Here is a 20,569-nt window from a genome sequence, read left to right on the forward strand (position 1 = left end):
GTTCCTGATGACAGCAGTAAGAATATTTATATATCAGCTTCTGTTTGGGATGGAACCACATAATCAACATGCTGTCTTTTATGATCATGTGAAAATCACCACAAAGTACTATAGAACTGGGAACATATATGTAAAAGGAAATACTATGACTACATTTTAACAGCTTGCACGCTTAGGGTTTTTTTTTAATTCCTTGCATCACAGAAAAGTGAAAACTGAAAATAAAAATGTGGCTTTCACTTATATCACATAAGAAGAATGGACAAAAGACAATATTAAAACAGAAAATGTTAAACTGTAATATTGGTTTTATGACATTAGTGATTTTTCCTACAAGTGCCAATTGTGAATTTGTGCCACATGGTTACAGCATTAACCGTAGGGTCATACGACCGCCACAAACGTATCTTCTTAAAACTCACAGCTGCTCAGCGTAAACAAAGTCCTCGAGTCTGTAAACATCCAGACTCTAGAACCGAACATGATAAACAACACATAACAGGTGAAAAACCAAGTAAAAAAATGTGGAGTAAAAGAGCTGATGCGGACTTCCACTGTCGCCATAGAAACTAGGGCTGGTAACCCAAGGGTACATCATAATACGCAGTACATGTCTCACGATACGATATCACATTACTGCCATAGCAAGACCGGGTTGTGCAGGTGAGCTAGCAGCCACAGCCTTTTCTGTGCATGTTCTGGTTGTGAATGTTTGAAGAGTAACTGTGGGTCAGTTCTTGCATGCTGCAGTCTTCGTCCAACGTTGTTCCGTCCACACTACTGATCCAAAGTTTAGACTTGAAACTTGCCAGTGCATCTTTTAATTTCTCCTTTCTGAAGAACTCCGTCTTGTTGTTCCTTGTGTTCTTTTTCCTCGCCTGGCGTTTTTAGCTCATTGTCATGAGGATGCCCCCTAATGGACTTCTGCTGTAGTATTTAAAAAATAAAACGATATGGGGAAAGGGCATATTGGTACTTTTTGAGTTGAAATCTCAATGTTTCACCAAATTGGTATATCCCACCCATTGGAAACATGTACACACTCTCCATTCTAACTCAATGGTGCCTGTTACATGGCTTTAATCAAGCAGCTTGTGGTCACCATTTTAATTTTGATCTCTTTGAAGTCCTTGTAGGTATTAATAATTCTTGCTTCGTCAAGCGAAGTATTTTCCAAAAAGCCTCGATTTTCTGAGCCTACAGCTGATCTGTATCTGGCTCGCCCATGTTGGCATTGGAAGGCCAATCATCTGAAACTGCCCCAGATCTCCTGGTTTATGCAGACAAATGCTCTGCACCTCCCTCTTCCGTGACTCACACGGACCCTTGGACTACTTGAATCAGCTCAACATTGTGACTGAATTAAGACAGTTCAATTGAAGTTTATTTATAAAGCGCCAAATCATGACAAGAGTCGTCTCAAGGCCCTTCACAAAGTAAACATTCCAATGGAATGGAATTAAGCCAATCAGAAAAAAGTTTCCTATATAAGGAACTAGGGCTGCAGCTATCGAATATTTTTGTAATCGAGTACTCTATCGAATCTTTTATCGATTAATCGAGTACTCTAATAAATTACTCTTCTGCGTTGGTAAACCGTTATATCAAATAGCATGTTATAAAATATGAAAGACCTCTTGAAATGACAAAGCAATTGCCAGTTATTCTTCAAGTTTTATTCAAAATTAGTTTTCAAAACTTCAGCACTTCAACTTTACTTCACAGTAAAACAAATGCGAGCGGCTGCGGCCCAAACAGCACCAGAACCGCTCACGGCGCATGCGCAAACATGGCTCGCCAGCTGTTTCCCTATTAACACACGTTCGTTTTAATTTCTACACTTTTTTTGTCTCACACTAACAAGGATTGTCGAAAGCATGTTTGCCGTGGTTATGTCAAATTATACTGATCACAAAACATTTACTTTCTTTCGTTTTCCTCCGCCGCTCATAAATACCTGTGTCCTCCTGCAGCAATCCTGAGGGACAACAGACATCAATAACACAGTAAAAAGTCCGACGTGTTGTAAAAACTGCTAGCACATTTTAAGTCCGACGTGTTGCTACCAGACGTACGGTGTGAGCTGTCCGCCATGACTTAAAAGAAAGTTAAGTTGCGTTCGCTACTCGCGTGTGCATTCAGTGCAGTGTGTATGTGCGTCACTTATTTCGGTCCGGGTGAAACATGACCACGAGCGATTGCAGAGCCATGAATTAATTAAACATGAATTAAACAAAGCTTCGAGGCAGAGAATTTGACTCGAGGATTTATTGTACTCGAATTATTCGAGGTACTCGAGGAATCGTTTCAGCCCTATAAGGAACCCAGCAGGTTGCATCAAACCAGTGGCTTTACAGCAATCCTCATACTAAGCACGCATTTAGCGTGGAGAGGAAAAATCCCTTTTAACAAGAAACCCAGCCACCCACACCAATCAACCCACATACACACCCACACCAAGTAGTGTTTCTATGGTTACACTGTGATTTCTTAAATATTCTATTCTTTTTCTACCAGAGGGCTCCTTGGTTTGAAAAGCACAAGAAAATCTCAGACAATTAGCTGCCTTTCATTTGTAAATGTAGCCATTATCTATGCAGAGCACAGACAATGGTCCACTGGAATGTGGAGGAATGTTCTCAGTCACTTCTGTTGACCTCATTTTGTTTGCCTTTTAGCCCTTTTTACAAGACATACTGTGCCAGCAAATCAGCGTGATATTACCGCAACAGTGTGTTTTATAAACGCGGCATGGCGTTGCGTGAATCTTGCGGCATTTGTGGGTAAAGCCTGATTCATGCTTCTCCGTCTTCTCCGCAAGAGACAGACACGCAAGGACTGACTGAAGCGTTTTGCTCTCATACTTCCCGTTTGCTGAAGGGGTGTTGCAAAGCAATTCTCTGCCAGGACAACAGAGGGCGTAGCGTAGGTAGCAGTACAGTGACGTACTATTTCCTTGGAAATCGCTTCAGCGGTCTGAAAAATGGCAAGCAACAAGAGACAGAGAAGTTTGATCGAGTTGGAACTGTGTGATCTAGACAAAGAAATGCTTATCCTGCTGAAATACCAGCGAGAGCATAAAAGGAGACAGCGGTGTCGGTGGGATGTCCGTCCGCTAAACAGGTCTAGGCAGACAACAGGTGAATTTTCAGGACTTGTTCAACCTTCGAGGGATATGGACGCAGAAATGCATTTCTGGTATTTTCGCATGTCGGTTGACAGATAGGGTGAGCTGGTTCGGTGATTGGAACCACTGATACACATCACCAGGGGACACACAGCATACTGTCCGTGACTCTGCGTCTTTTGGCTTCTGGTAGAAGTCAACAGGCTGTAGCTTCCAGCTACAAAAAGAAGAAGAAAGAAAGAAGAAAAGACCATTTCTATAGCGCCTCTCAAGATAAAAATCACAAGGCGCTTCATAAAAACAAAAAATGTAAAAATATAAAAAAAGAATTTAGAAAATGGTTAAAAATATATTTCATATGAGCAAAAAATAGACAATTGTTATTAAAAAATGTTAAGAAGAGAGTGAATAGGAAAGAGGGAAATCGTGGATCCTGAGGAAGGTGGAAAAGGTGGGGAGTGGTGAAGGACATACAAAAGCCCGCTTGAACAGGTGAGTTTTCAGCTGCTTTTTAAAGGAGACCACTGAGTCCACTGATCTCAGGCTCAGGGGGAGAGAGGTCCAGAGTCTGGGGGCCACAGCAGCAGATGATCTGTCACCTTTGGTCTTTAGCCTGGTGCGCTGCACAACCAGTGCATCCAACAGTGTTGATGATTGTTTCAGAGGTCTGCAGCGCGTTGTGGGAAGCACTGCAACCAGATTACCTGCCATGTCCTTCTAGTAACCAGTGGGCAGCCATCGAAGCAGATTTTTGGCATCTTTGGAACTTCCCAAACTGTGTGGGGAGCCTGGATGTCAAAATGTGACCATCAAAGCACCACCAAATGTTGGGAGTGACTCCTTCAACTACAAGGGCACTCTTGACATGACACACTTGTCATTTTAAATGTGAAACATATGTCTAGTCGCATACCTGGAAAAGGCTGCATTGTGCTGATGGCAACATGGGATGCCCAACATAAATTTACAATGGTGGACATCAGTGGGTATGGACGGGAAAGGGATGGTGGTGTGTTTAAAGAAAGTGTCTTTGGTTCCACACTGCTGAACAACAAGTTGAACCTGCCACCACCTGCGTTTCTCCCTGGAACCAGGACTGAAGCACTGATGCTGCCTTCCCCCTGCACATCAACACAAAGCAACCTTTTCCAGGTATGCGACTCTGATCTTGCGATTTATACTCCCGGTCGCACACTCAGGTCCTCCAGCCTGTTGCTCCTCGAGGTACCAAAAGCGTGTGATAAATCATGCGGACAAAGAGCTTTCTCTGTTGCCGGTCCTAAAATGTGGAACGAACTTCCAGTCGCAGTTCGATTGGCATCCTCCTGGGCAGTTTTTAAGTCTAGACTGAAGACACGCTATTTTACACTTGCTTTTAACAGTTTTTATTTTGGTCTTTACCACTCCTATTTTTGTAAGGTTTTTATCGGTACTTTTTTATTGGCTTGTTTCTTATTTGTTGACTGTATTTTATTGCTCTGTTTTATGTTTTTATCTCTGTTATTTGTGCGACTGTTCAGCACTTTGGTCGGCCGTATGGCTGTGTTTTTAAAGTGCTATATAAATAAAGGTGGCATGGTATGAGCTTAACTATCCACTACATGAGCAACTGGGAACAACATAGTATTTTGAACAAGTTAATGTTTGCACAATACGTTTGCAATTGACATGTCTGCACTTTAAATATGTTTACGATTTTAATTTATGTTAAGTTACTTGAAAAACGAGAAAAACTGATTTTTGTAATTGTTTCTCTCAGGGCTTTAATCATCTCTGGTGTGAGTTTAAAATATAAGTGTGTTAGCACTGTGTTGATTATCCCTAATATGAATAAATGTTTATTTATTCAATGTTTCTCTTCTTTAATATGCAATTGAAGTTATGCTATTCATGGATAAAAAATCGTGATAAAATCGAAATTGTGATAAAATATTGGAAAAATCATGATATTCTATTTTTGCCATATCGCCCAGCCCTAATCCCTCCCCCATTTATGTTCAAGGATGCAACTCTCATGCATATCATACACGAGGAAGATGAGAGAATAGCCCAGACCACCAGCAGAAGAAGCACCCAGTGATTCCTATTCATAAGAGTCCTATTTTATAGTCTTCCCTTTCTTCCCCACTTTAGTCCACCCTAAACTTATTTTAAGCTCAAAACATGTTTCTTTAAACGGTAACATTTCTTTTCATCTAAATGATCAAGGCCCACCTCTTTCTGCAGTGTGGTGGCCGACCTGATAAACTTTACAGCATCAGGAAAATATTGCTGTAAGTCAACCGATTTTCCATACGTTTCATCCAGAAACTCATTAATCTCCTCCAGAGAGTACAAGCTCTCCTGCAGCAACTCACTATCTGCTACCGAAACGTTGTCTGAGTCCGAATCACACTTATTAACCACATCATTTACAGAATCGCCATGGCAACCAGCAGCAGGCAGCCCCGCCCCCTCTGCTTCGCTCTCTGGTTCCACCTGCCTCTGCTCAGGAACCTGCACTCCAAGAAGAGATGTGTCAAAAAACAACACATGTGGATGTGTTAACAGCATTTTAACACATGTTGTGTAGATTTTGGCACACAATGTGTAATCCTATCCATTCACCGACACAGCACATGTGTTATCCTTTGGGGATTGTCTCGTCCAATCATAAAGCTCATTTTTAAAAACTATTACTTCCGTCCGCTCATTTTTAGTTGGTCTGTTACATCCGCCCACTCATTTCACTCGACTCTGGAATGGGATCACAATGAAGGCTACTTATCCGCCTGTAAGTATCTTTATGTTGCTTAATACATTTTAAAACATATTTTAAGTAGATACGCAACCTTTTTATTGACTTATGTGGTTAGACTGCACTTGGTGGCACTTAGCATAGTAGCTAACTAGCTTTAGCCAGTTTAACATACTCTAGCTTTGCTAGCTAGATTAGATGGTGAAACATTTTTAGAATATATGCACATTTGTTGCTAGCGGCAGTGGTCCTAACGTTTGACGAGCTGGACAATGTTCGCTGTCAGACAAATGTTGGCAAACGTTAATACTATCTTCATGGTGAAAAAGTGGTCAAATAAGAGGAGGAAACCATTAAATAAATTCGACCTTTAATTCCTTACAGACCATGATTGGAAAAGAAAAATCGTGTGAAGCATATATTTATATAATTCAATGTAAAGGGACAAAGTATTTCTAAATATAAATGTTTATTGTTGTAACGTAATCAAAACGGGGCTAATGGTGCTTTTATTTTGAAAGACAATGCTTTAGCTAACCGGATGTATTGCTAATTATGCTAGCGATCGACGGATTAGAAACAACTAAAGAGGTCAGCGAAAGAAAAGCCGTTTCGAGTCACACCTCTATTAGACGTCGTAGTCTTCCTCCGCTTAACCAGGTCCGGGTCGTGGGGGCAGCATCCCAACTAGGGAGCTCCAGACAGTCCTCTCCCTGACCACCTCCACCAGCTCCTCCAGCAGGACCCCAATGCGTTCCCGGACCAAATTGGAGATGTAACCTCTCCAACGTGTCCTGGGTCCACCCGGGGACCTCCTGCCATCAGGACATGCCCGAAACACCTCCCCAGGGAGGCGTCCAGGAGGCATCCTGACCAGATGCCCAAACCACCTCAACTGACTCCTCTCGATCCGGAGGAGCAGCGGTTCTACTCCGAGTCCCTCCCGGATGTCTGAGCTCCTCACCTTATCTCTAAAGCCGGGCGTACACTGTGCGACTTTTTCACTCGCAGCGTTCAGCTTCAGCTCAAACTGTACGACTTCCTCGCAGAGCAGATCTCACGAGTCATGTGCTCACACTGTACGACCCAGTTCTCGCATGCGACCTGACTGCTCACACTGTCAATGTGCTTGCTAAAGGTTTTTTGAATTTGCTAGATTCATTCAATTTGACTCAATGGGTATCACCCCCAACTCATGCCAGGGGTCACACCCTGGACCTGGTTCTCTCTTTTGGTCTCCCTGTCATGAACCTTGTAACTTTGCCTCCTGTGTTCTCTGACCACTCTCCAATACTCTGATGTTACGTTGCCGTGTCCTGTACCTGTGTGTGAAGCTCCCGCTACTAGGTTCAGAGCCCTGGATGCAGAAAATATTTCAAAGTTTGTGGACTGTGTGTCTGTAAGGTTAGAGACCTTTAACCTTGATCCATCTAACACTGAACACTATTCACAACACTTTGATTTACTTTGTAATCAGGTCCTGGACGTGGTTGCCCCTCTCAAACTTTGCAAGCCTTGGCTCTCTGATGTCACACAGGCTTGTAGGCGGGCGTGTAGATCCTCTGAGAGAAAGTGGAAAAAGGATGGCCTACAGGTCTCGCGTGAGATGTTCAGAGCATCTCTGGTTGCTTATCAGGATGAAGTGAGGGCTGCCAGAACGGCCTATTTTGCAGACATCATCGAAACAAACTCCAAGAATCCCAGGATTCTCTACAAAACACTAAACTCTGTTCCGGTGTATCAGGAGCCTAGCTTCATGTCTCCTACAGCTGCTGGAAATTCTGAAGCTTTTCACAGATTCTTTGTTGACAAAGTATCTGGCATTCGAACAGCTATTTCCGCTAACTTTATTGACACTGTTCCACTTCCTCCATCACCACCCACCCTGAGCTCCCTCAATACGGTTTCATATTCTGAGCTGAGTAAGCTTGTTGTGAGGCAGAAGCCATCTGGCTCTCCACTTGATGTTCTGCTGCCTCGCCTCTGGAAGGCTGCCTTTCCATGCCTTGGCCCATCACTTGGTCAGATTATCAATGGGAGCCTCAGCACAGGTGTGGTCCCAGCTGCTTTGAAAGCAGCAGTTGTTCGGCCGACCCTGAAGAAACCTGGTGCTGATGTCTCTGTGATCGCAAATTACAGGCCTATCTCTACCCTGCCTTTTACATCAAAACTGCTTGATAAAGTTGTTTATCAGCAGCTGGTCTCACATTTAGCTGACTCTGATCTGTTTGAGGTTTTCCAATCAGGGTTCAGGTCTGGCCATAGCACAGTCAGCTCTACTGAGGGTCTTAAATGGCATCTATCTTTCACTAGATCAGGGTACATCTGTGGTGCTTCTGTTGTTAGATCTGACGGCAGAATTTGACACAGTCAACCACGCAATTCTACTTGATCGCATGGAACGATGGGTTGGGATCAAAGGGTCTGCTCTGGATTGGTTTAGATCATATCTCCATAACAGGACATTCTACGTTAAACTGGGTGATGTTTTTTCTTCTTGGGAGGGGCTCCGCTGGGGGGTCCCGCAGGGATCGATCCTTGGTCCTCTTTTGTTTGCCATTTATCTGCTTCCTCTGGGGTTAATCTTTCGTAAACATGGCCTATCATTCCATCTCTATGCTAACGATTGCCAGATTTACTCTCCATTGTGTCAGGAGAAAGGTCACTCTATCCAGTCCTTTGTGTCCTGTATTAACGAGGTGAAGTCTTGGCTAATGGCCAACGTTCTGCATCTGAATGAGGGAAAGACAGAGCTCATTGTTTTTCTTCCCAACAGCAGGAATGTGGGTCGTTATGTTGATCTTGGCCCTCTTTCTCCCTACTCCAAACCAGTTGTTACCAGTTTGGGGGTGAAAATTGATGCTGGACTTAAATTTGATGCTCACATCAACTCAGTGATCCGGTCCAGTTTCTTTCACCTGAGACGCCTTGCAAATATCAAGCCTATGCTGTCAAGAGCCCACCTGGAGCGGGTACTGCATGCCTTTCTTATTTATAGGCTTAATTACTGCAAATCTCTTTATTCAGGGTTGTGTCAATCATCACTGCGTCGCCTACAGGTTGTGCAGAAAAGCGCAGCAAAGTTCCTGACTAGGACCAGGAAACGGGACCACATCAGTCCGGTTCTGACCTCCCTGCACTGGCTTCCGGTTTGCTATCGTGCACAATTTAAAATCCTCGTCTTTGTTTACAATTTCTTCCAGGGTGGTGCTGCCCCCTATCTAGCCACACTCCTGAACAAACATTCCCCATCACACGCTCTGCGCTCCTCTGAACAAGGCCTGCTCGCTGTCCCTCGTTCTAGGTGTCATACTTGCAGGGACCAGGCTTTCTCAGTCCTAGCACCGTCTCTCTGGAACCAGTTGCCACACTCAGTTAGGCTGGCCCCATCTCTGCCGGTCTTTAAGAGTCACTTAAAAACACACCTTCTCCGCTTGGCGTTTCCTGAACATGTTTGATTCAGCCCTCTTTTACGTTGAATTGCTTTCACAGTTTTCACTGGTTCACTCTATCCCTTGTTTTACCCATCTGTCCTGGGGCGACGGTGGCACAGGAGTTAAGTGCTCACCTTGCAATCGGAAGGTCGCAGGTTCGAGACCCGCTCAGTCTGTCGCTGTCGTTGTGTCCTTGGGCAAGACACTTCACCCACGTTGCCTGCTGGCGGTGGTCGGAGGGACCGGTGGCGCCAGTGCTCGGCAGCCTCGCCTCTGTCAGTGCGCCCCAGGGCAGCTGTGGCTACATTGTAGCTCATCCCCACCAGTGTGTGAATGTGTGTGTGAATGGGTGAATGACTGATTGTGTTGTAAAGCGCCTTGGGGGTTCCAGGACTCTAGAAGGCGCTATATCAAATACAGGCCATTTACCATTTACTAGAATGTGGATTGGCCAGAAATTGGCCAACATTATAATGAGTGGTACAAACTACATAATCTGGGAATAAAGGAAATGTACCCTAATCTAAAATGGTCTGTATTAGGGTTGCCACGGTGTGAAAATTTAACTTCACGGTTATTGTGACCAAAATTACCACGGTTTTCGGTATTATCGCGGTATTTTTTTTAAACGTGCTACATTTTCACACAATTAAATAAACCCTGTATGTCAGGAAATATTATCCTCAGTTTGTGTCTAAATTTTGCCTAAAATGTGTAATTTTGTAATTATGTTGTTTACTTGTTTACATTTTTTCCCTTTAGTCTTTAAAATACCAATATTTGCCCATAACTTCTTATTTTATGTCTGTTTGATGTCATCATTTTAAAAATATTAGACCAGATGATACTCAGTACTCAAGTAGCCTTCTAATCAGATACTTTTGTACCCTTACTTGAGTAATAATCCCTATATCAGGAAAATATTGTCCTCGGGTTGTGTCCTTCCAGTGAGCTTTGCAGATGTGGGAAAATGTCATCAGGCAGTAATCGTTGTTAAATTCATAATTATTCTCGGAGAGAGACCAACTCTTATCTGCCCCTGGGAGCCCCGTAATGCATAGCGTCATTTCAACATGGGGGTGTCCGCGACACGGTTTATATGCAGGTAGCAGCGCTGCGGCTGCTTTATGTAGCGACTCGTTGCATTCTCCCTCAACCCAAATCCTCGGATCACGCATTTTAGCTAAAACGCTAACGTTAGCTTGCCTTGCGTTGACTGTAGAGTTGTGGGTGATGGTCACGCAGATAGGTCATGAGATTTGAAGCGTTGCTGCCTTTCACAGACACTTTTTCTGCACGTGCTGCAAACAGGATAGCCGTCTTCTATAAACTGTCCCTCGGCATTCTTAAGATATCCAAAAGATGCCCGTACTTCCCACTTTGTCTTCTTTGAGGGATAATAAATGTCCTGAGCGCTGCCGTCTCCTCCTCTGACCATTATTTCAGCTTTAGCTTCAAGAAAGTTTTGGTCGTAAACAACAAAGTGTGCATGTGCCGCCAGCAACTTCAGCCGATGATACGGTGGCTGGTAAAGGCCACCGCGCCTACACCGCAGCCACGGTAAACCCACCAAGATAATAGTTTTTTTTAAAAACAATACGGTTATTATTATTGTCAACTTTTTTTTTTACCAGGGTTTACCGCTACACTGGTTACCGTGACAACCCTACCTGATCGAACTGCTTTGATCCATTTTGAAAATTCCGATCAAAACCGATAGGGACACTATCGGCCGATTACGATCAAATGCTGATCCATCGGTGCATCCCTACTGGGACCCCAACTTCCCTGAGAAAGCCGCATATTCTAAGGTTCTAAAGGAACCAATAAAAAGGATACGCTCGCGACAGTTTCACTTCCATCCATGTGCGTCCAGCCGTCCACAGGAAAAGGAGCTGACCAACAAAACTAAAACTACCCCCAGGAGGACATCCTGACCTCCGGCTGAGTTACACACACACAGCAGAGTAGGGCTGGGCGATATGACGATTTTAGACCGTTTTACGATCTACACATCTGACGGTCTGTCATTTTTGAGAGACCTTTTTATCACGATTCACAGCTCTGCTGTTGAAATTCTGCCTCTGAATGAAAAGGGAACTTACCCCAGGCGAATGACACGCCTTTGTTTGACCCTTAACCAATCAGAGTGAGTCATAGTAGTATATTAGTGCCCCGCTTGTTTTCACCTGTGTGTGAACAAACATGGCTTCGGCCGCGGCTGAAAGGAGGTTTTCGTTCCGAAGAGGAACGCCTTTTTTATAGTACCGACCGAGCACCCATTCACGTCATTTCAAACGGTTCCTCGTTTCGGTACCAGTCCTTCATAACGAGAACTTGCCAAGAAAGCTGCGCATAGCAAGAGCGTTATGTTGTCGGTCCCTGCGAGCGAGTTGTAAACAGAGCAGCACGGTAGAAAGAACGCACGCTAACGCTTGGGTCCACTTCACTAAATGTGATGAGTAACTGGGTGATGAAACCAGCGATAGGCAACGATCTAAGTGAGACATCCTCATCTTAATCTGCTCTGGTAGGTAAATAAAATGTTTAAGATAACGTTACCTTGATATGTTAGCTTCGTTCCGCTAATGGTGCGTTCGCTTTCTCCTCAGAACTCCGATTTTCCGACTAGATGAACATGAACACGCTCTAAAGTTTGGCTTCACTTTACTAAATGCGACAGGTGATTGAGTGAAGATGAAACCAGCAACAACGATCTAAGTGTGAGGCATCATCGTTTTAATCTGCTCCAGCAGTTAAATAAACTGTTTAAGATAACGTTAGCTTGATAAATTAGCTTCCATTGCCACCGTTGTTATCAGCTAGTGGTGCGTTCACTTTCTCCTCGGAAATTCTAACTTCCCAGTAGGAAAAATCTAATGAACAAAGACGGCCAAAGGAATTAAGATACACAGTAAATTTAGTTCACAGTAAAGATGTTTGCTTCAGTTGAATGATCAGGTTATAAAACTACAAGGACAATGTTAAAATACAAACAGTTGAATGTTATTTATCGTGATATTTATCAAATATTGTTATATATTGAGAAAAATATATATTTAATTATAAAAGAGAATTAAAATATGAAACACTCAAAAGTATCAAATTGGTACCGTTAAGTACCGGTATCGATTCGTAGGTACCGGGAATTAGTACCGGATCGATTCAAACGTCAAAGGTACCCATCCCTATCCATTATATGGAACTGGTTTGGTTTTTCACCAGATGACAACGAGCAGCGAAACGTCATTTGCAAAGTTTTCAAGCAGAGCGTCGAGGCAAGTGATGGCAACACCACAAACTTGTTTAATCACTTGAAAAGAAGGCATCCCAAACAATACAAACGAGAAAAACTTATTTTTTGGAATTGTTTCTCTCAGGGCTTTTATCATCTCTGGTGTGAGTTTAAAATATAAGTTTGTTAGCACTGTGTTGATTGTCCCTAATATGAATAAATGTTTGTTTATTCAATGTTTCTCTTCTTTAATACGCAATTGAAGTTATATTATTTATGGATAAAAAAATCGTGATAAAATCGAAATCGTGATAAAATATTGGAAAAATCGTGATATTCTATTTTTGCCATATCGCCCAGCCCTACAGCAGAGTATAAAAATGTGTAGCTATATGACAGCTGCAATATAGTTATAAATGTAAAAGCATAAATGTAAAAGATGCATTCCAATTATTCCCCAACAGTCATCTTTTGTTTGCACAAATTACCTAAATCGGTGTTTACCTGCAGGACACTCTTAAACTGCAGAAGTTGTGTTGTTTCTAGACACCAGTCAGCTGATGCGCAAGCTGCCATTTTCCTCTCAGCTCGATGTTCTCTGTGCTGTCACATGGTGACATTACATTCATAAACTTTATGGAAAGTCTCCAAAAGTTGGGCAAAACATTTTAACCATTTAATTAAAACTGAAAATTCAACCACACTTCTGTTTTTACATTACTTTTATTTAGTTTGGCTTTTACATTTTTGAATCCTCTCCAACATGCACTGTATTGTTTTTTTTTTATCATGACCGTATTGAAACTGACATCGTTTTTTTTTATATACTGGCTGTACACGGTAATACCGCCCAAGACTAGTAGTGTAACATTACAAGTTACTTTTTATGTTGCTTTTGATCTCTTAAAATTCACATATTTTGCCTCGTCTTGCAGGCAGGAACCACCATTGCATCCCTCTGCATAAACCGAGGAGACATAATGGACCTAATCATCAGTGATTAGGTCCATTATCAACGATTTGAAGAGCTCAACTCATCAGTATATCATCATCGCAAGGAATGACCTTGTGACCCTTCTGGTAAATAGTGTTGTCAAAAAAATTGATACCTAGATATAAATCGATGCTAAAAGTGGTATCTAAATTAGATATTCCATCCCTGTGGTATCAATATTATGGAGTATTATACACAGCCTTCTTCAAGTACACCGACACGCACGACAGCCAGATGCCGTAAAGCAGCCTCCGCCTCCCAGACAAACAGAAGAAGAAGACGCCGCATGGCTACATTGCAATTTCCCACGCGAGTTGTCTCCGATCCAAGTTATGTCTGCCAAATAAATAAACAAAAACATAAACAGCGAATTTGGGAGGCGCTTCACAGCCCATCTTAATTAGTCCGACATGTAGTTGTATATTCACGCTTATGTGCTTAAAAGAAACTCCCATTTATTGCAACCCGGACTTCATTTCTAGCATACAGTACGTTTGTTTACTCACGCTGACAACTTTGGTGCTACTTGGATTCCCCGGGATATTTAGATCCATCGGCGAATCGCCATCAGTGTATATCCATATAACGGGTGTGGACGGGCACCCATGGTGCAGCCTCGAAATAAGACATTATCTGCACCAAAACATCTTCATGTCGAAAGGTTTTGTTAGGAATCATTAACGTGATTCCCCTGTTCGTTTGGAGCGAGTCTGGGATTTCTAGGCGTGAACGGACTAGCTGCGGCTAATCTAACCGGCGCTTTTAATGACGTCACTGCCGTGCGCCAATCTGTTTTTATTAAACTACCGGTAGATGTACCTTTGTCCTACTGTGGAGAAATTCGTTTTCTCCCTTTATTGACCAACAGAGTTGTTCAAAAGTACAGAACAAAACATATGGCATTACAGCTTATGACAAAAATGCACCTTAAACAGAGTTTAAGCAGCAAAACATCACTCTGCAAATAGTGTATATATAGTGAGACAATTCATGATTTAAAGTGTTAACTTTCACCAGTTTTTGTATGCACATTTTAAAAAATACTGATACTTGAAAGGTTTAAGCACTTTATACACTTAATTCTTAACATTTAATTTTTGCAATATAAATTGAGGAATGTTATTTTTTGAATAAACTTGTTCAATAAATTGGTGTTTTTAAATAGTATTGAAATCGAGTAGAGTATTTTTTTCAAGTATCGAATCGAGTTTGAAATTTTAGTATCGTGACAACCCTACTGGTAAATGATGGAATGACATGTGCCTTGGACAAGTTATTCAAGCGCTACCAGGTTAGCAACTTGACTTGACTTCAGGCTACGTAGTAAAAAACTATGTACACATGTATAAAGTATCGGGACCACCAACCCACGACATTTATAGACGGTGTGCCTTCTGAGGCTTACGACCACAGATCTGCTACATAAAATGGATAAAGAAGAGCCAGAGACTGATCTAACTTTGATCCAAGCACCGGGGAGGGATGTCGTTTTTGTAACCAAACAGAGACCCTAGAGTAGAGCCCTGCACTGAAGCCCTAGGGCCTCGGGTTGGCCCAGGCCAACGACTAATTCCCTCGGACACGGGCGCCTTTATTCTTAATCGTATTCATTAAAAAATACTGAAACGCTTGAACGCAGCAGCACCTGCCTGCTTCTCACGCACCGGCACCCGTTAGCTCAATTAAGGGCTGTGTGGTTTATAAATGCGCCTATATAAACAAATTCTCAAACTGCTGATTGAAACACGTGCGCCTATTCTAATACGCCGTTTTATGTCCACTTTGATTTCAGAAACCATTCATTTATTCTCATGAAAACGGCAGCATTCTATTTTTCTGTGAATAAATTCGCTCTGCAGTTAAAAATACAGCATTCATTGCTGGGTTGTTGTTTTTTTTTTTCAACTGCAGAGCGCATTTTCAGGGCAACAGATTAAATTTACAAACGCTATATTAATTAGGGGGCGTTTATTTAATCTGCCGCTCTGAAACTGCGCTCTGCAGTTGAAAAAAAAGCAGCATTCTAATTGCACAAGAGCGCATTTTCAGAGCAAATTAAATTTACACACGCATCCAATTAATATAGTGTTCGTAAATTTCATCTGCCGCTCAAAATATACGCTCTGTTAGAAAAAAAGCTGCATTGATGCCATTTTCTCTTTTCTTTTTCTTATTTTATTATTATTTTTTACTGCGTAAGCTTCTCACAGATAATTAGAATGCTGAGCATTTTATCACACTAAAAAATGAAAGATTAAAAAAAGTCAAGCTCGGGTCGGGCCAGAGAATCCTGAAAACCTTCTCGGACCGGGTCGGGCTGGGGCTCCACCCCCTCGGGCCGGACACAGGCTCAGATTTTAGGCCCGTGGCGTGCAGCGCTCTACCCTAGAGCATCTAGAGCAGGGGTGTCGAACTCATTTTAGCTCAGGGGCCACATTGAGGGAAATCTAGTCCCAAGTGGGCCGGACCGGTAAATTAAAAACAACTTCAGATTGTTTTCTTTGTTTTAATACAATCAATATAAAACAAGGCTGGAGCCTGAGGACAGTGTATCCAAAATAGTACAAGTACAACACCTGAAGTGTACTTGAAAATTTGAAAAAAATAAAAAAAATCAATAAATTAAAAAAACATTCCTTAGTGATTCAAAGAGCTCACAGATCACATGGCTAGATCAGTTTCATGCAGCACTTAAAGTATATTTGACTCATTTTACTTTACATCTTTTAGCTTTCACCGGCACATCAACATCAGAAGTCACATCCTGAGTGGCGGCCATCTTCAGGACGTGATTCAAGTTCACGTGTGAGCCTTGAGCGCAGCTTTGTTTTATTTATACTCATTACAGAGAAAACTTGCTCACAAAGATATGTTTATTTTCACTCTACATTGTAAAGTATGAAAATAAAGTTTACACAACCATCTCGCGGGCCGGCTTTAACCCGCTTGCGGGCCGGATCCGGCCCGCGGGCCGCATATTTGACACCCCTGATCTAGAGGTAGCATGTTCTAGGTTATCAGGGATGTTTAAGGTTTTAGAACGGTGGGTTAGTGCACTAGGGGAGGCTTTTACCCTACCCTTATTTTATTTGGGCCCAAGTACACCGTCAGAAAAAAACGGACAATATTGTTAATTAACTTTCTATTTGCATGTGCAAAACTGGCCATCTGGAAAACCAGGAAAAACCAGATGCTGGGACAGAGCTGGACTGATGCTGAGCGGAGCCTGAAGGGCCTGGTGGAAGCTTGCTTAAAGATCGAACACACTTTTTGAACTTAATGGACTTTTTTAGAGCGGTGTGGGGGATCGGGCAGGTGCTCGGTCTGCTGGACGGACAGGGCTCCCTAAAGATCAATTTTTAAACTGTGGGTTTATCAGTTTTCCTGGTTTTATTAATAGAAAACAAGTTTCAGTCATTAACGCTGATTGTTGAATCATAAAAAAAAAAAATTTAATTTAAAAAACTCCTAGAGATGTGTCGGTCGCGAACGAACCAGCTCTGAGAGCCAGCTCTTTGAAGTGAACGATGGGAGCTGGCTCGTCATTGGGAACCATCCCCTCCCCTCCCCTCTTGCTCTCGATTGGTCAACATGAGTAACTGCTGTCCAGACTGTCCACACACAGCAGTAGGGGCGGGGAAGAGGGAGGATCAGACACACAGCAGAGCACATGCGGGTGGAGGGAGACAAGAATGAGGAGGAAAAATGCGAGCGAGAGGGAGGAGAGCGCGACGAAGACGGTGAGAAAATGAGCACCCGCAGTCGGAAAGTGGAGATTTCTGAAAGTGTTCAGTTATTAAATCCAAAGAAATGATAAATACTTGATTTACTAATGTAAAAAAATGCAATATCATTTTACATATAGTTTTGCATTATTTTGGTTATAAATGAACTCTACATAACAGAAAATCTAAGGAGCCACTTGGGAGCCGAAAGAGCCGGCTCTTTTTGGTGAGTTGAGCCAAAAGAACCGGTGTCGGTACAGGATCTGCTCGGGTGCAGGATCGTCTCGGGGTCCTTTGACTGCCGATGACGTCAAAGTAGCTGATTGGCTGAACATGAAGCTCACTGAAAATGAAGCTTATGGAAGTGACGTTATCAGGTTATGATTTTGATTGGTCAGAAAAAATTTGCGGTTGTAGTCCAAAAATCAATACTTTGAGAAAATATGTTTGCATTTCTAAAGGAAATGTAAAATATAAGCAAATGATAAACGGTGATCCTCAAAAGCTCTTGATGTTGATGAAATGGGGCAAAATAAAATATAAGAACTTTAATGAAAGACACCAAGCAATATTGAGTCAAAGAATGTATTTAGATGACAACTAAGGAAATACAGAAGAACTCCAATTTAATACACACAGATATGGCTTCACATATATGAACTGTTGTCTTTTTTGTCAGTCCGATGTTGGTTTAATGCAGTTTCACATTCATTACAAAACAAAAATAATTTGGTGTTTTATTAATTACATCATAAAGAAAACATTTAGGTGATAACAAACAAGAATTTATTAACAAAACTGCTGATATCTTTCCAAATAGTATGTGTGAAAGCAGAGTAGGTTTGCAGTAATGTGACGTCATCGACAGTCGAAGGACCCCGAGCCGATCCAGCACCGACACCGGCTCTCAGGTGTTCTGGGAATTCCCAGCACTACTTTGTATTTCTCTGTCTGTCTGTCTCTCTCTCTCTCTGTCTTTGTCTCTCTCTCATAAAGTAGTGCTCTAAGACAGTGGGCTGCCTGAGGAAGGGTCCCATGACGCAGTACGGTCTCCGAGAGCAACGTGCCCTCCGTAAACAGTCCAACATCCACAAATTGTGATAAACCGTACGATCCACGCTGAAAAACGGTCGAGTCGCTGCACTTGTTGCGGCATCAGACACTCAAGTGCACACAAAAAGTGCTCGTCATGTACGACTGAAGTTTGTCACTTTAGCGAAACGTGGCCAGATGACCAAAAATGATAAACAAGCCACGCTCACGCGCCAATAAAAGGCAAATAAAAAAGCCACCCACCTGGCATTTTAAGCTGACGTGTTCCATGGTCGATGACTTCTCACGCTTGGGGCGATAAACGGACATAATATCTTTGACAGAAAAAAGTTCACATGGGCTCATTGATCGCAGCTGGACGTCCCAGCCTCATCAGATCTTCTCTCCATCTGCGTTTCAACTTTTGCGCGCGCTGGGGGGATTTTATCTCCTCGTCTTGGCTCCGCCTCGCTGTCACGTGACTTACAGGTCCCTTTCTCATCAGAGAATCAGAGCCCCTTGAAACAACTGTTCTTTTTTTAATTCACGAGGTATAAATTGAAATACAAATGTTGAGGATAAAAGTAAAAAGTTAACAAATTAATAAATAAAAAACAACATCAAGAACTAAGTTGTTTTTTTCATTTTAAAAGGGGATCAAAAACTAAACTGGCTTTGACCATAACAGATTTTTTATGGAAATTTCGTTAACTTTTACAAAATTTTCATGGCAGTTTAGGCTAGCAGTCAGCGTTGGAATTGCGCCATACTCTTAAGAATACTACTACTAAGAATTCATGATTGTCATTATGCGTGCACACAATGACATTTTTTAGCAGCTCTCAAACTGCAAGACTCAAATACAATAGAATAAAAGCAATGAAAAGTAGAATAATACAATAATAAGATCAAAACCAGAATAAAAACTAAATATAAAATATAATAAAAAGTGATAAAAACAATAGTAATAATAGAAAATTGTAAATTAAAGATAGTACTGGCACAGTTCAGAGTAAGCTAGGTTGGTTATGGTAGCAGGATAAACGTATATGAAATAAGGAATTGTGAGTGGAGAAATACATATTAAAGTATATTGCAGCTGGCTTGGTGTGGCATCCCCCCAGCAGGGCTAGGAGGTGTTTAAGGGGGGTTGAGCTTTCCACCACTCCAGAGTAGGTGCTGTGTTAACAGCAACTCAAGGGCCATTGGCCAGGGTGCAGAAGGGGGCAGCAGATGAGAGGGAAGGTGGAGGGCGGCATTTCCTGCCGTCCTCGCATGCATCAGCAGAGCTGGAAGCGTCTTGTTCGGTGCATTGTTTGTAAAACTGTGAAAAGTCTGCAGCATTACAAGTTGTCCCGAGTTCAAAGGAGCAGTCCTGGTGAATTTTATCACTGAAGTGTGCACGGCTGTTTACTGGGAACCAGTAAACTACATTCAAGGGAGAAGAAATTAGACCACAGGAAGATAATAATAATAATTCTGATGCTTTTTAAGAATTTTTTCATTTTTATTATTGTAATGAAAAATAGTGTCCGTGCATTAATTCTGTTTTAATCAGAATTACAAAATCTGTGTCATGCATTCTTAATCTTAACCATTCTCTTGTCTGGTGTGTGAGCAAATGGTGATGACCTCACCGAGTAAACACTACGAAACCTTGAACACAGATTCATGACATTTCATTGCTTAATAACAAAAGTTCATAACGACTGTTTTGAATTATAAGATCTTCTTTTCTTTTGGAGAATAAAAAGTTTATCTAAAGAGGAACCTTGTGAGGAACCTTGGGGAAAGGAATGCTTCTGTTCATCTTTATTATCTGATGAAGGCTGTGATTAAAGACACTGTGTGCGGACTCCAGGCTCCTGTCAAGGGAAAATACAGTATAACGTGACATAGCCAGGGTTAGATGACCTAATCTCAAAATCAGGCCATTTTGTGACGTTACATTATTTATTCTTTATTTAACCAGGAAGGTAAAAACCTCATTTTCAAGGGAGTTTTTCAGTTACACAGACGTGTTATGTTCAACATTACAGAAGGCAGTTACAACACGGGGAATCCGTCTCAAGGGTTCATAGTCTGGTTTTACGTGTATTAAAGTAGATAAACTGGGTTAATTTCCAGTTTTCCTGCAGCCTGCTCCATGCAGACGGACCAGAGAGAACAAAAGCTCCTTTTCCAAGTTCGGTGCGAGCAAACCTGGTTGCAAGCTCCCGCGTGCCAGAACCACAGAAGATAACGAAGGAAGAGGACACAATGGGAGAAGTCACAAGGAAAGCAGA

At 42.1% G+C, this 20,569-nt stretch overlaps 1 protein-coding gene across 1 annotated transcript in view; it reads right to left on the reverse strand.

Moving 5' to 3' along the window:
- Positions 1–18,697, reverse strand: part of LOC107394807 (uncharacterized) — a 77,026-nt gene extending 58,329 nt beyond the window's left edge. The window contains exon 1 of the mRNA XM_015973929.3: positions 18,549–18,697. Coding sequence (XP_015829415.3) covers positions 18,549–18,650 — 102 coding nt within the window. The 5' untranslated portion in view covers positions 18,651–18,697. The remainder of the gene's footprint in view (positions 1–18,548) is intronic.
- Positions 18,698–20,569: the final 1,872 nt, after the last annotated feature.

This window comes from Nothobranchius furzeri, chromosome 19, assembly GCF_043380555.1.
Source record: "Nothobranchius furzeri strain GRZ-AD chromosome 19, NfurGRZ-RIMD1, whole genome shotgun sequence".
NCBI lineage: Eukaryota > Metazoa > Chordata > Actinopteri > Cyprinodontiformes > Nothobranchiidae > Nothobranchius > Nothobranchius furzeri.